At 49.3% G+C, this 15,778-nt stretch overlaps 2 protein-coding genes across 8 annotated transcripts in view; both read right to left on the bottom strand.

Annotated features, from left to right (window-relative positions):
• The window catches only part of CEMIP (cell migration inducing hyaluronidase 1), a 105,591-nt gene extending 93,107 nt beyond the window's left edge, over window positions 1-12,484 (bottom strand). For both annotated transcript variants that reach the window (XM_085234188.1, XM_085234185.1), the window contains exon 1: window positions 8,971-12,484. The gene's annotated coding sequence lies outside the window, so the exon portion shown is untranslated. The remainder of the gene's footprint in view (window positions 1-8,970) is intronic.
• The window catches only part of LOC100544508 (cell surface hyaluronidase CEMIP2-like), a 48,376-nt gene extending 33,471 nt beyond the window's left edge, over window positions 1-14,905 (bottom strand). The window contains exons 1-10 of one of the 6 annotated variants that reach the window (XM_085234180.1): window positions 14,648-14,905; window positions 14,442-14,567; window positions 12,491-12,982; window positions 8,319-8,459; window positions 7,663-8,224; window positions 7,281-7,450; window positions 6,771-6,959; window positions 6,164-6,333; window positions 5,147-5,356; window positions 1,248-1,453 (exon numbers count right to left, since the gene is read on the bottom strand). In XM_085234180.1, coding sequence (XP_085090306.1) covers window positions 1,248-1,453; window positions 5,147-5,356; window positions 6,164-6,333; window positions 6,771-6,959; window positions 7,281-7,450; window positions 7,663-8,224; window positions 8,319-8,459; window positions 12,491-12,982; window positions 14,442-14,567; window positions 14,648-14,657 — 2,276 coding nt within the window. In that variant the 5' untranslated portion in view covers window positions 14,658-14,905. The remainder of the gene's footprint in view (window positions 1-1,247; window positions 1,454-5,146; window positions 5,357-6,163; window positions 6,334-6,770; window positions 6,960-7,280; window positions 7,451-7,662; window positions 8,225-8,318; window positions 8,460-12,490; window positions 12,983-14,441; window positions 14,568-14,647) is intronic. The other 5 variants (XM_085234178.1, XM_085234179.1, XM_085234181.1 and 2 more) reach the window with 5 other exon arrangements.
• Between the last annotated feature and the right edge of the window lie 873 nt (window positions 14,906-15,778).

Raw genomic sequence — 15,778 nt, forward strand, 5'->3', positions numbered from 1 at the left:
AAATAAATTATATGAGACCATTAACACAAAATTCCAGTTCTGTTAAATGCACCTTAAGGAAACCTGATGTCTTTCTTTCTTTTCTTTTTTCCCAAAATTGAAGTAGCTTTGGAAAATGCCTGAAAAATGAACTTCTGGGCTGGTTTTTTTTGGATCTCTGGGGCAATGGCAAGAGGTAGGGGATTCGATATGGATTTATGATGCTTCTACTTGGAAAACAAAACAACTGTCCTTGCAAGTCACAAATAGCTCATTAAACTGGAGATTAAGGAGATATTATTTTGACATTTGTTCAAATAAAGAGTTTTTGCCTCAGAGGGAGGATCAAGTAGTGACACAAACAGAAGCCAGATATAGCTATGAAAATGTTATCATCTGTTGTCTTGCTTTATTTGATAACATCTTTTGCTATAATGAAAAACACATGTAAAAACACTGCAAACCTTTTCTCATGACTATACCAACTAATTGGATCATTCTAGGCAGAAAATCTCAATAATTTTTTGTCTACTTTAACTACTAGGTAATCAAGAATCCCCACTCATTCGCATGAGTAGAATGACTAAATAGGTGTGCAATAAACCTGTATTATCTGTACAATCAACCTTAGCATTTCTACAACAATAATTGTTGTTAATTCAATTGGATTATTTACATAAATGAAATAAGTAGAGTTTAGCCACTTGATTCATTTCCAGAGAACATGAAAATACAAATTTCCTTGGCTAAATTATATTCTTACTTGCAAATACTAGTCAGGTCAGTACCTGGATCCCCTGAATGCCCATGTTATAGCCCCTCGATCTCCAAAATGGAAGATAACTTTGGTAAGCTATAGAAGTGTATCATTTATTGTATTATAAATGAGACTCGTGACACTTCACACTAATCTCTAGACTCTCACTAAATCTCCTTGTGTACTGTAGGTGTTTGTGTACCTATGTCTTGCAGACTAACTAACAAGGCCAGCTTGGATGGAGCCCTGGGAGCCTGAGCTGGTGGGGGACAACCATGCCAGCCCATGGCAGGGAGCTGGGACTGGGTGACCTTTAAGGTCCCTTCCAACTCAAGCCATTCTATGGCTGTATGACTATGATTCTTGTTCAAAAGAACTGAAAGATGTTCAGAAACAAGCCAAGTACTCTACATATTTATGATTATATTTGTTTCAACACAACATTCTTTAAGACGCAGCTATAAAGCTCAGCACCAGTGCTAAAAGCAACTCCATTTCATGAAGCACTTACATACAGTCAGTGCTTGGCACCGGAATGTAATTCCCATAGACGTGGCTCCTGATGGCAAGGCACATTGCTTCATTGCGATCTGAGGGCAAGATGGTTCCCGACCTGGTGAGCAGGCCCAAGTTGTGCTGGAACGTATTGCGCTGCTCCGTCCCATCCTCAAGGAAAAAACAGTGCCCCAGAGTGTCATAGCCAATGGTATCTTTTACCTGGAAAAAAGCATACAGGCCATAGATTGTGATGCTAACAGAGGTGGCAGCAATGACATGCTTTGCTTAGCAATAAAGTCTGAAGCACTGACTGAAAGGTTTCGCCATTGTTCTGCACAGTGCCTTATGTGCACTGGTTCGAGAGATAACACTCATGCAGTTTGTGTAAGAGCGGACTGATCTTGTGCAATAGAGCAGCTAGTAAAATTACTCTGAGGAAGATCATAAGCATAATTAAAGGGAAGTTGTAAAATACTGGATTTTAGTCTGCCCTCAGCTCTAGGAGAGTATGTTTGATTCAGAATCACAGCGTGAATATCTGTGTAAATATCTGTGTGTCTCAGGTGGTACACCAAAAAGCTAGCCTAGCTAATTTAGACATTTTCATTATCAGGTTTCCCAAATTAAATTTTAAAAATCTTTAAAATGCAGTATATGAGGTAATTTAGAGAAGGCTTCTCTTCTTCTCATCCACTCTTAGAAGGTGGAGGTCTCCTTAATATAACGATCAGCTTGGGCAGAGCTGGTATTTCACTATTCAGCCTATTTAAGATTAACTGACATGCATTAAATCCTAATTTGACCAAGAGGACTTAGCACAAAGCTCCTTTGATGTACTGCCTTATGAAGGCAAATTTAGAAATCCTTCCTTTAAATGCAAATACTAAATCAGGCTAGTTAAAATACCAGCTATTCGTTACTAAATCTCTCTGAAACCGAACTTTGTACTTCACGTGATCCTTGCCAGCATGTGCATTCATTCTTCAGGCATGCAAAACGGCTGTTGACGTCAATTAGAGTTATGTCCATGTAAAACTGCAAGATTGATTAATATTAACCTGCTCGGTCATTCCTGTACACAGAGGGAAACTTGAAACTAAATCCATTTCAGTTCATATCCTGTGATCACACCTTAATGGGCTACAACCATACATAACATCTGGAGTCACAAACACTATAGTTCCCATAAGTCTATTTCTACTGGATTTCATCCCTTTCCTGGCAGTCCCTCCTTTGTCATCTGCTGCTCAGTGAGGTGTTCAGGTTAAAAATAAGGCATCGCACAGTCAGGTACCGAACTCCCAACCAATACATTTTTGGAACTCCACTGAGACTCTGCATGTAAGTGAGATAACACAGAGCGAGCTACAAGGGAGATAACAAGAACTCAGAAACAGCGACATGGACAGAAAGTGTCTTGGAAATGTGGATATGAAATGGATTTAGATAAAAATGCAAGTGCCCCTGCCAACCTGCTACGAAGCTGCTTATATTCTCCCAAATGATGGTCGGGAGTTGCACTGAAGACTATTTTTGGAGAAAATACATAAAGCAAGCTGCCTGCAGCTGTAAAGTAAAGAGCATTTCAATTAAGGAGTTTCATTCTTGGGAATTTAGCTATCTTCAGATAATCTGTGCTTCAGAGAAGTGCATTAAAAACCAGTCTTGTCACCAAAAATAGATTTTAGATTTAATGAATATGATTTGCGGTAGCTTCAGAAACATAAGGAAGCCCTGAAAGCTTACACACATTGAACTATATTATTTGCTCTCCTGTCCATAAAAAAAAAAAAAAAAAAAAAAAGGAGATGTAAAGATTGTTTACATTTGCACTGAATGAGAAGGGTCACAGAATCATATAGAATGGCTCAGGTTAGAAGAGACTTTAAATATCATCGAGCTCCAACCCAACGCTATGTGCTGGGTGCCCCCCCAGCTCAGGCTGCCCAGGGCCCCATCCAACCTGGCCTTGAGCACCTCCAAGGATGGGGCACCTGCAGCTCTCTGGGCAGCTGTGCCTCTCCATGCTGTTAGATCAAAACAGCAATAATCAGTTGATCCCAGCATATCGCAGACAGAACTAAAGGCTTGAAAAGAAAAGCCACCCTGCAGCACTGTGACATCAGTGCATTACAGTAAGGCAGCACACAGCGTTGTCCCCGCTCAGCCCACAGCCCAACGCCAGATGATTAACGTGCCTCTAAACACTGAATTATATATAGTTCAGCAACACAATATAAGTGACCTTGAGGCGCTGCAACTTTATACATGAAAGACTGCAATATTCTGCGGTATGCTTGACGTGTGTCAGGGCAGAGAGAAGCATGTCACAGCCTGCTGCCCAACCACAGTGAGTAAGCCAAGCTGAAAAGTGGCTGCAAAGGGGCACGAGGCTGGCAGGCAGGAGGAGCAGGTGGGAGAAGGGCACACAGCTCCCACCTATGTTATCTAACTGCCTTGCACTGATACACATACAGTTCTCTGGAACTATGGATTGTTTTATTTTAAAGCAAGGATTTAAAATACATTTTAATCACTCTTAATGGCAGCACTGAAATCATATGATTCTTCCACAGAATCAGATATTTAACCTTTGCTATAAAACCTATTGACCGATTAATGGACTCAAAGCCCCCAGGTATCACCTGTTGGTGGCCTGGATCTATTCTTTGATTCCTAATTTTGTGCCCACTTAATCTCACACACCTGGATAACCCATTGACAACCTCCCTTCTGATAAAGGCCCAGAGTATGCACCATTATTCTTGGAAATAACATTAATGTGAGGCTTAATTTTTCATGCCCGCCAGGTTCCTGCTATTCACAGGGTGTAATGCAATGGGAAGAGAAAGGAAGTTGAGCTGTATCTACACAGGCTATACAAGTCTCTTGCCATGTAAGGGCTCCATCTACAAAAGCAGAAACTATAGCCAGAGTGAATCACATCTGGACATTACAAATACTGTTTAGAATCATAGAATGGCCTTCAAGGCCATCTGGTCCAACTGCCCTGCACTGAACAGGGACACCTACAGCTGATCAGGTGCTCAAAGCCCCATCCAGCCTAATCTGGAGTGTCTGCAGGGATGGGGCGCCCACCTAGGATACATGAAAAGTGCTCTAATATAAGTCCAGTGTTGCACCTTAAGGAATACAACCCCTTGCACTAGGGTCCCACCAGCTTGTATCTATGTCGTATCTTACAGAGCTTTATGCCCAGAGCTGAAAAAAAACTTTCCAGGAAAACTTCAGAGGTCACAGATAGTTCTAGGAGTGTCTCTGCCTACACACACATATCAAGTGAATGAGGAAATGCCCATGAACACCAAAATGCCATTCAGGGTCTGACAGAGCAATTGGACATGTTGGGACTGGAGTGGGAATCTGCATTTCCAGCTGGGGCATGTGTGTTTCTTTTCTTTTTGTTAAGTTTCTCTCCCCAGTACCCTTGTGAACATCTGGGTCAAAACCAAGTTCCCGAAGGCATTTCTGGGTCCTGTTGCATTCCTATTGTATTGTAAAAACTTTTGAATTTGTTTCACATTACCCTGACTTGAACAACTCTCATCTTTTTTTTATTTCTGTTGCAAATTAAAGATCCGTTGCTTCAGTCAGATGCATTAAAAGAGCATTGCTTTTGTTTTAAATGAGAGTTTATAGGATCACAAACTGCCCCACGTAACCATGGCAAAGAATTCACTATCTAACCACATCATTAATAATAATAATTATCAAGACAAAAAACCTGAAATTCAACTGTAAGAGCTGAACTGCCAGAGCAGAAGTCCACATCTGTCAAATGAAGTCAAGGCATCCCCTGGGGAGACTTTTCAGCATTCTGATTTCTCCTTGCATCTCAAAAGTCTCTTAAGCAAAGAAATTAACTTGATACTAATAAAATAGGTTTCCTACCAGCAGGCCATGAGTCCCATGTATGGCAACACACCTAGAGAAGCAGTGGTGGATAGCCAGGTTATCAAGGTATGTCGGGCGTTGATACCCTCCTCTCTCATCGACATCTGCAGCCATGTGAAAGTGCACAGGGTAACTGCCCAGGATTTGCTGCCCCATGTTTTTTAACTCCACACCTGACATGTGCACAGAGCTAAAATTCGCTAGGATCTGTTGAGAGAAATGTAGATCCAAGTAAGGTGTTGCAACAGAAGTATCAGAAAAATAAAAGTTTTTTTTTTTTCTTTTTTTCTTTTCTATTAAGCAATATGTTTGCAACATAAGGCAGGGCCTGATCCCACGGGGTGCCAGCTCCCCACGGTGACTCACAGCAGCACCTGCAGAGGAGCTCCAAAGAGAAGCTGCTAACCAGCATGCACAGTGTTCAGCAACAGCTGTGTGTCAATGCATTAACATCTTCACAGACAAAACACCCCTACTAGCTACAGAAAAAGATAATGTTTACCACTAGGCTCTATTTCATGACAACTTTATCTCTGTCAAGTGATCTTAAGCCAGACCTGCACAGATTTCCACCAATGGATTTATTTTACACAAAGCCTCTGGAACAGCAAAACTTTGAACATTGACTGAGAACCCTTGGGACAACCCAGAGAAAGCAAAGCACAACGGGAGGACCCAGTGTTCAGCTGAGCCCTGAACGGAGCAGGTTGCTCAGTAGGTAGTACAATTTCTTCAGCAATATCTTGCAACATGTGCAACTTCACATTGACCCTACTGCGATGGAGCTGATGAATCTCCTCTGGCCTGGAGAAGGGCACGTTTTTGTGTACGCGGTGAACAAAAGGCACAGCCCCCCTGCAAGTCTCATTTTGCAAAGCAGGCCAGCAAACCTTCCCCACAAGTATCCTTCTTCCCCACACAAATGGCAGCTTCATGCATTATACTGCTCATCTACAAGCCAAGAAAGGAACTAACTGAACGCACCTATAAGAACATGCTTTAAAAATCACTCACTTTAATATGTCCTCCAAACGTGTCAAAGGAGAAAAACTGACATTGATTTTCTCCATAACAGGAGTCTTCCATTTCTCCTTGGATAAGTATATTTCTAGTCAGAAGACCGACCTCTGCCCTCATATCGATGCCGTCTATGACTTCGCCAATATGAAGATAAAGTGGGCTGCCTGTGGAAATTGGAAACCTTTTTGTTCAACATGAGCACATGTTCATTATTGCATTGCTCTAAGCAAGTGCACGCCTTTCCTTCAAGCAATCACTGAGTTTGGGACATGCCCAGCAATTAATAAACGATCCACAGGAGATCAGCACTTCCCTTGAGTCCTACAAGGGGCAGCTGCTTCAGGTCAGATTTTAAGTCCCAGTACAACACTGGGGCCTTTCAGGTCTCCTGTGACAGGGACACAGGTTTATGGGACAACATGGCTTAAGTGGCCATGGTGGCGATGGGCTGACAGTCAGACAAGATGATCTTAGTGGTCTTTTCCAACCTTACTAATTCTATGATTTAGCTAAGACTAATTAATGTAAATGTAGAATGTAAAAGACTTGACAATGTAAAGATTTACCTCAAATGAGAAGCTCAATTAAAAAAATCTCATACCATCAATTTTCACTTGATTGCTTTTACATTCAGGGCAAGGAAGGAGATTGAACTCCTCAGCCTGATGCATGGAATAATCCGTACTGGCAATGACGATCCTGTCACCAGGTAACCAACTTCTAACATCATCCACTAAATGGAGAATTATTCCTTTGGACACCTCCACTTTAAACCCATTATGAGGCACTCCTGAAAAAATGAAACAATCCATTATTATTATTATTTTTTTTTTTTACAGTTACACATACCAGAATAATACAATTAACCAAAGAGCCACCAATGTCGTTTTTATCTAGAGAACATCATGAGAAGTAGAAGTGCTTTTTGCGTCAGTGTGATTTCCTTGCAGGTGGCAAAAGGGGTACTTTATAAGAGTGCTGCTGTTAGTGTGGTCACCGTGCATATGAGCAAAATCCAATGGTATGAATATCATTGCGCAGTTCAGATTCATAGCAGAGAGAAAAGACTGAGCAAAGCAACAGATGACAAACTGTTATCAGCAAACAAAACCTTTTATCCATCCACTGAAAGCAGTAACAGTGAAACGGGTGCCATCGTAGGTGAGGAATTCTCTTTGGGCTACGGCTAACCCTGTTGTCCCATTCCCATGATACTCTCTCTTATCCTCCGACGTCGAAAGCGGATCCCCTCCGAGGATCCCCACCAGCGCCCAGGGCTGCCTGGAGGAGACGAGGAAGGAGAGTTCCGAGCTGCACCCTGCGACCCCAGGGAGCGACTCAGGAGAAGGCAGGGCGGCGCGGCCTCCATCCCTCCCTCTCTCCCTCCGGGCCCCTCCGCCGGGCAGCGCGGCGGCCGCGGAGCTGTCCATGGTTCCCAGACCCCCAGGGCCGCAAGTTCGAGCCCCGCTCCCGCCGCCCGCCCGCGCGCTCACCTGTAGCCCAGCCGGGAGATGTGTTGGCTGCGCAAGCGATCCCGCAGTAGCAGCCGCGTCTCCAGCGTGAGGCTGCGGGCGGCCGAGTCCCCCACGGCGGCCGCCACCACGCTGCCTTCGGGCTGCAGTGCCAGGAAGTCGCGCAGCCGATGGCACTCCGCGGCCCGCAGGTGGGTGTCGAAGCGCCCGGCTGCCGCTACCCGGCCCGTGCCGGCGTCCAGGACGCGCAGGTTGAGCCCGCGGCTGCCCCACCGCCTCTCCGAGGAGTAGGGGCCGTGGCGGAGCCCTCCGGGGTGCAGGGTTTTATCCAGGAGGCTCCAGGAGCGGGGCCGCCGCCCGTGCAGCTCCAGCACCCCGCCGCGCCCCACGCCCAGGAACTTCTGCCCGAAGCCGTCCACGGCCGCCCCGTCGGCGGCTCTCCCGTACAGCGAGATGGTGGCCCGCGAGGCGTAGGGACAGCGCTCCGAGCCGATATGCAGCTCTCCGCCGTCCCGGATGAGGATGTAGCGGGCCCGCAGCGTGATGGGCGGCCCGTGGGGGCGGTCGGCAAACACCACTTTCCCTGAGGGACGCGGGGAGATGAGCGGGGTCGGAAGCTGGAAACGCGGGGTGCCATCCGCATTCATCCCCTCCTCTATGTCCCCCGGGCCGCTTACCTCCGTCGCGGATGACGAGGGAGTGGAAAGCAGCAGAGCTCTCGAGCCGCAGGGCAGCCCCCCGGCCCACCACGGCGTGGCGGCGGGTGTCGGAGCCGGGGTGCCACGGGGCGAGGTGCGAGACAGGCTGCGGGCACGGCCCTGCAAGAGAGTGGGGCAGCGGCAGCGCGGCGACGCGCGAGGTGTGGGGGGAGCGGGGGTCGCGGTACCGACCTGCGCACTGCTGCCGTTCGCTGCTCCCGGCGCGTCCCGCGGCGGCACCGGCATCGGTGCGAGGGGCAGAAGGAGCGCAGCCCCGCTACCTGCTGCCCCAACACGTGGGGAGCCGCGCCCGCCGCTTCTCCGCGGCTTTGCACGGAGCCGGCGCAAAGACGCGTTTGGCTTTGGATTGTTTCTTTTTTCTTCTTCTTCTTCTTTTTTTTTTTTTTTCCCTTTCTTTTTTTTTTGTCCTCCACCTAACCGCATACACAGAAACCCCTCCCTCTCCCCGCTCCGTACAACCCCGAGCGCAGAGCGGCGACCACAACAACGGGACGAACAGAGAGAGCCGACGAGAAGAGGAAAAAAAAAAAAAATACCGCACCACCACCCCAGAGGCAGAACGACTGGAAGCACCGGCGGGTCCCAAACTCCGGCTGCAAAAAGCGCTTACCCAACGCCGGCAGCGCGGGGCCGCAAACTTTGGCGGCCGCCTCCCGGGAGCTCCCGACACGGCTGCTGGGCAAGGACAGAGGCAGAGGTAGGGGCAGGCAGGCGCAGGCAGCTCCCGCTCCTCCACTCCGGCTGCCTCCCCTCTGCCTCCCTATTTATATCCATCTTCCAGCCGCCGGCGGTGCCCGCACTGTTTACAGCAGCTCCGGCTGCTGCTGGCTCCTCCCAGCCGGGAACGATCCCTCCAGCCCGGACTGACATCCGCGGCCGGCGTCCAGATGCTGGGGCTGGGGAGAGCCCCCCTGCCAGGCTCCGAGTCGCTGGGGCTGTGCCGGCATCCTGGGGGGGGGGGGGGGGGGCGTGCCCTAGGGACACAGAAGACCCGGGTACACTGTGGGGCTCAGGGCTCACCCCAGGCACAATGCGTGCTCCCATGGGGTGCCCTGTCCTACAGATTTCTACGGGGAACATCAGAACCAAAACATCCCCCCGTGACAGCGGGTGAACAGAGAAATGTCTGTCGCCTCACCTCATGTCACCTGGCTAACCTGAATGCAGAACCAAAGACTTCCCTTTAGAAAGTACTTCAAAGAAATCCACATGCATTTACACCTCTGGCATGGACCACACTCCTCACTCTTGCAGACACCTGCCCAGCCTCCAGCCTCGGTGCACACAGCAGTGCCTCCACCGCTTTTATTTTCCATGAACCAGAATATCACCTTTTCCCCGATCACCTTCTCCCCAGGTTGTAAAACACAGCAGAACAGAATTTCCTGGGGACACCACTTACTTCAGTCACTCCTTTCCATCCCTCATCCCTGCTCTGCATCCCAACACCCAGCAACGAGGCCAAGCCAGAAGGCAGCAGTGCTCCCACATACGGCCAAAGCCAAAGTGCTGCGAAGCCACAGGTGCTGCATCTCAGCGACAGTTGTGTGCCATCATCTGGTCACACCGCTTCAATCTGTCACCACTGAAATCTACTCCAGCTGAGGATTTCTTCTGACAGAGGGCACAAAGAGGCCATAGGCATGTTAGGAACAGCGGGCAGAATAGAAGACACAACTGCTCCCCTACACTCTGCTCTGGATGCCAGATGCTGGTGGGTGTCAACACAGCTCCCAGCCTGAAGGAACACACTGGGAGAGGCTTGAGCTGCCATTTTTGCTGCTGGCTGTTCATTGATCGTGCAATGATGGCACTTCTATTCCTGTCTCAAACAGCTTTTGGCATTTTCCTTCCAAAAAGGGAGCAGCATTAGTCAGTGTTGTGCCTTGTTCTTATCTGAATGCGACATGTATGGACGTGAGGTACAGCAGCCTGGGTTTGTGGTTTTGGCAGATAGGTGGATCTGCTGGTGGGAGCTGCAGGCGGGACGAGACAAACAGGAGTGTGTCGTCTCCAATTACCCTGAACCCTGTGGTTCTTGGTAGAAGGAGGTAGAAGGGAACACAAGGGTCCCTTGAAGCCTCATAGATTTGTATTTAAAATATGTACTCTAAGATTCCATGGACTTACTTGCGACCTAAATAAAAGATGGCAATGATTAACCCAACCAACCCTGTGATAGCAGAAATAAATGCCGTGCAGACTTCAGTCAGCACTCAGCTCCATGCAGGTCCTATGAAGCTGTTAGCAAAGCCAAAGGTGACTCTGGTTCCTATGGGTCTTTTTTGGAAAAAGAACGCCGAATTTGGATAGGGTTCAAATCCTTCACAGCCATTTCCCCTGCAGCCTCAAAACCCACAGAAATGCACTGCTGAAAGCCCTTTCCAAGAGAAAGAATCCCCCTTGGAGGTGAACTATCTATTTTCTGCTGCATTAAGTTTTCACCAGCTGAGGAGAGAGATTACAGAGCAGATCATGGACAGATCATCTCATTTCTTTGAAGAGTGCCACTTCACTTCCAGGAAAGCACACACATTCTGCATATTGGTGCCTGTGAGTTAAAGCCCTTTCCTTTTTCCTGCAATGGGAAACCACGACAGCCTACCGCCTACTGTACATCTTCCTTGAAAACAGAAAAATCAATCCGATCTCACAGGGTGGCTCCCGAAAGCGTGTTTCCCGGGCACACTCCCTGGCTGACCGCTATCCTGTTTCCTTATTGCCACCCGGGGAAAGGAAGGAGAAGCGGAGTCAGCGTCCCCTCGGCAACGCCCGCTCCCACGTTCCCCCCTCCGCCGCCCGAGCGCTGCCGGCCCCGCGCTGCTCCACCGCCGGCCGGTAGGGGGCGCCATTGCACAGCCCTCACTGCAGCGCCGTCCTCCGGCCCCGCGGCGCCGCTCAGCCCCGTAGCCCCGTGACTCAGGCACCTCCTGCAGTCCCCCTCATTACATTAGCAACGTTTCTTCAATATGTTTTTCCCTGCGCCTCTTCTTCGTTGCACATCTGCCATCCTCTGTGGTTTTTTTTTATTTGTATTTTTTTATATATTTTTTTTCTGCCTTAGTTTTGTATTTTCCAAACGCATTTCCACAGACAGCCCCCAGTTCCCAGCAGGGCACTTTGTGGAATCATTAAGGCTGGAAAAGAGCTCTAAGATCCAACCCCAGCCCACCCCACCATGCCCACTGACCACAACCTCAGTGCCACATCCCCACGGTTCTTGAGCACCTCCAGGGACGGCGACCCCACCACTCCCTGTGCATCACTGCTCTTTTGGAGACAAAATTTTTCCCAATATCCAACCTGAACCTCCCCTGTTGCAACATGAAGCCACTCCCTCCCATCCTATTGCTGTTACTGGGAGCAGAGGCTGACCTCTGCCTCACCACAACCTCCTTCCAGGGAGTGATAAGGTCTCCTCTGCACCTCCTCCAGACTGAACCATCCCTGTTCCCTCAACCATTACCCACAGGACATGCTCTAGACACCGCTCCCTGCTCCTGCTGGCTGCACTATTTCTGATAGAAGCCATTGGCCTTCTTGGCCACCTGGGCTCACTGCTGGCTCATGTTCAGCTGGCTGTAAACCAGCACCTCCAGATCCTTTTAGTCCTTCACCTCAACAAGGAAGCAGGAAGTGCTAGCCTAGCTGCTGCCCAGGTGCTGGGAGCAGCACACTCCAAACATGTGCATCAGGGATGCACTCAGGCTGCTGTGGGCCTGGCAGCCACACTGAGCTGGGGAAGTCACCACAGCATGGCTTTTAGCACTCGCAGACAGCACAAACACAGCTCACAACTGACCCATGGCACTTTGCCCTCCTAATACCTCACCATTGGAGCACCTTCAGCCCTTGCCAGAGAATCAGAATCATTTGAGTTGAAAGGGACCCTTCAAGGCTCCAGTTGGGGGCTTGCACTGAATAGGGACACCTACAGCTGATCAGGTGCTCAGAGCCCCATTCAGTCTGACCTGGAGTGTCTGCAGGGATGGGACACCCACCACCTCTATGGGCAACCTATTAACCTGGGCCATGGCTCAGCCAAGCGCTGGGGCCTGCAAACCAGAGCAGCCCCACCTCACTCATTGGTGCAACACAGGATCAAAAAACACACCGCTGTGGGTACCTACCACTGTGCTCTGCTTTGGGCTTTGGTGGTATCCTCCTTGCTTTCAGCATGTGCTCCTTAAGCAGAGCGAAGACCTTGTGCTGCTGGCCCTCAGTGAGCACGCCCATGTTCCCCAGCAGCCGCAGCATCCTGTGCAGCAAGAAAGGCCTCAGCTTGTGCCGCGCCATCTTGAGGGGACTGACGTACATTTGGGGTATTTTAGGTAGCTTGGCATCGCGGTCACAGTTGTACAACCGAAAGAGGTTCCAGGCCAAGCCAGGTCCAAAGGTATCCACTGAAATATATCTGGAAAGTTTGAGGAGCACATCACAGGACAACTGCTTCTCTTGTGACTCCTGGCCCAGGTTTTGACTTAGGGAACTTCTGCTGGTATTGAGACGGAAGAAGGGGCTGAGTCTATGTGGTCCTACAGTCCCAGGCAGGGGGCTTTGACTGTGCAGCAGTTCTTCATGTTCCACATCCCACCACAAGCTGCTGGGACCCGGGCTATGCTCTGAAATAGTCATAAATACAGCAAAACTATTACACACGAGAAATGAAGAATTCTGGTGGGTCTACATATATACATACACACACACTTCCATTAATGTTTTGCAGCATCCCTGGATGTACTGCAAATTGTTGCATCACTTTGACAAACTCACTGTGTGCTTTTCCAGGTCAAATCAATATATTTGCAATGGACAGATTTAGAGGTACAATAGTGGGATAATATATATAATTCATGTTTTCTATAATGCTTTATATGCGTTCTAAAATGTTTATAACATTCTCTATAATGCTAAATGGCTGAGCAAAGCCATTGCCCTGATGCAGCAGGGTTAGGCTGGGGCTTCCTCCTATGGACAAAAAGCATTGCTGTAGGAGATTTGGGGCTCCCTGGAGTTATATTTGCTTTGAAGCAAATATATAACTACTCCCACATAGCACTCCTCCATCCAGGCTGAGCCCGAAGTTTCAATTTACACCCTGAGAAGTGACCGATAAAACAATTAAATTCAACATCAGCAGGCTGCGACTTTGCTAGAGACCCAGGAACATCCATGAAAGCTCTACTGATGAAAAAGGATGAGGAACCCGAAGCTGAATTGCATCCTGCCCACAGTGTTTGGAACAGTTAATGCTTTAGCATAAGGACGTACCACTGAATGCTGGAGGTCACGTCCCTGAGCCCTGGAATGTGCCCGCAGTGCTCGTACTCATTGCTGAGCAGCAGATGAAATGTTCCATTTCCTACAGCATGACTGGGAAGTTTCAAATATTTTTTCTATGTGATTTCAAGATTGGAGTTATCAGCCTCAAGTAGTTGCGGCTTACCATCCAGGGGATTATTTGCATGCTTTAACCAAATTGGTTATATATCACACTGCTGTGCTAGAGGATTATGTAGCAAAGTGCACATTTATGGCCATAATTCATCACTGAAACATAACCCTGTACTACTGGGAAACGGCAAGATGTGACCGCCAAGACCAGATGGCAGCGAGTAATTCAGGAGCATCCTAACGGCTGCAGCACTTTGCATCCTTCATTCAGAGCAATCCAGACGTTGCAAGAGAACAAAGCACCGCGTAAAGCATGACTTCGATTGAACAGAACTTCGGATGCTAACAAAGCCCCGAGGAACTAAGGAAAGTGAACGAAAGGCCGATTGCACGCAGCCACCTCCAAAGCCACAAGCAAACCACGGCGCCCAGCAGAGCCCAGGCTGGCAGTCAGCCTCCAGCTTCCTTCCTTGGGCAGCCGGCGGTGCCGGCAGCCGTACCCACCTCCCGGCAGGGGCAGCCTCAGCTCTGCACGCAGCTCCCATCACCGCCCTTAGGGCAGCCCCCAGCCCAGCCGTGCTACAGACGGCAGCACGAGGAGCCCCGGGCCGGAGCGGCACCGCCTTCCTCTCCCTCTCTCCTCCTCCCCCCACCAGCACTGCCCACCCCCTCCCCGCAGGCCGTCACCGTATCGCCGCTGCCTGGGGACGCTCCTCGCCGCCTCGGGTCGGGCTCCCAGCACCGCCACCAACACCAACACCAGGGTGCTGCTCCTCGGGGGGCCCGCGGCCGTCCCCAGCCCGGGGGGAGCACCTGCAACACACACGCGGCGTTGGATCGGGTCGATCTCCCGCTGTTTCCCCCCCCGCCCCTCGCCGTTCTGCCCCTCTCACCCGGCGGCATGTAGGGCTGCCGGAGCCGCGCTGGATGGATGTTCTGTGGCTGCCGAGGCTCCTCCAGCCGCTGTCAGCGCAGTTGTGCCCGCCGGCCCCGGGGAAGCTGCAGGCACGGGGCGCGCACTGCCCACCCCGCGGCTCCTGGCAGCCCTACAGGGCGGGCAGCGTACCCACAGCGCAATGAAATCCTGAAAGCAGCGCGTTTACCCTTACAGGAGAACACTCTGAGGAGGTGAGGGCTTTCTTTTCTTTTTTTCCCTTTTTTTTTCTTCTTTTTTTTGAGAGAGACAGAGCATGCCACCGCAGTACGGTTAGGTTGCAGTTGGACTTGATGATCTTGAAGGTCTTATCCAACCTGAGCGATTCTATGATTCCACGCGTGTTGCTCCAACATTTTCTGCAGAAATACTTTGGTTTCTGCAAACCCACACCTGGCAGAGACAAGCAGAACTGCTGCCCCAAGGAGCAGCTTATCTCTGCTGTAACAAAGTTGCGAGACCCAAATATTTCACAGCTGAAAGCAATCTCTCACTCTGAAACCCAACTCAGTTTGGAGGAAGAAGCCCTGCAGGACTTGGAAAGCAATACAGATGCAGCAGGTAATTTGGGGCTTGGCCCATCCACCAGAGCCATCCTCCTCTTCATCAGCACCAGGAGGATAAACCACCACAGTCACAACGCAAGTCACAGCACTGGATGGTGGGGAATTGCACCAAAAAGGGAGGGTGGGTTTGGAGAAGTCAGTGAGATGGACTTAAATAAGATCATTAATTTACATTTGTGACAGCAGAACTGGGGGAAAAGGATTTTCCAGGTAAGAATAAAGGTTTAGTGCTCAATAGTTTCTCTGCTGTGCTTAACAACATACAGTAAAAGCAAATATGATATGGGTTTATTAAAGAGAAGGACAATACTACGTGTAAATACAGGTTTGGGTATTTCCATAGCAGATGGGTCAGTGCCTGGAGCTGAACTGGGGTAAAAAGCACAGCAGAAGCAACAAGGGTGAGAGATCTCAGTGCAAGCACAAGTTAACAGTTACGTAAACCTCAAAGGACACACATCCAACCCTGTGCAAAACAGAACCTCTGAAGGTGAAACCAATATTCTGCTCTGTTTCGAAGTACA

The sequence above is a fragment of the Meleagris gallopavo genome, chromosome 12 (assembly GCF_905368555.1).
Source record: "Meleagris gallopavo chromosome 12, MGAL_WU_HG_1.1, whole genome shotgun sequence".
Lineage (NCBI taxonomy): Eukaryota > Metazoa > Chordata > Aves > Galliformes > Phasianidae > Meleagris > Meleagris gallopavo.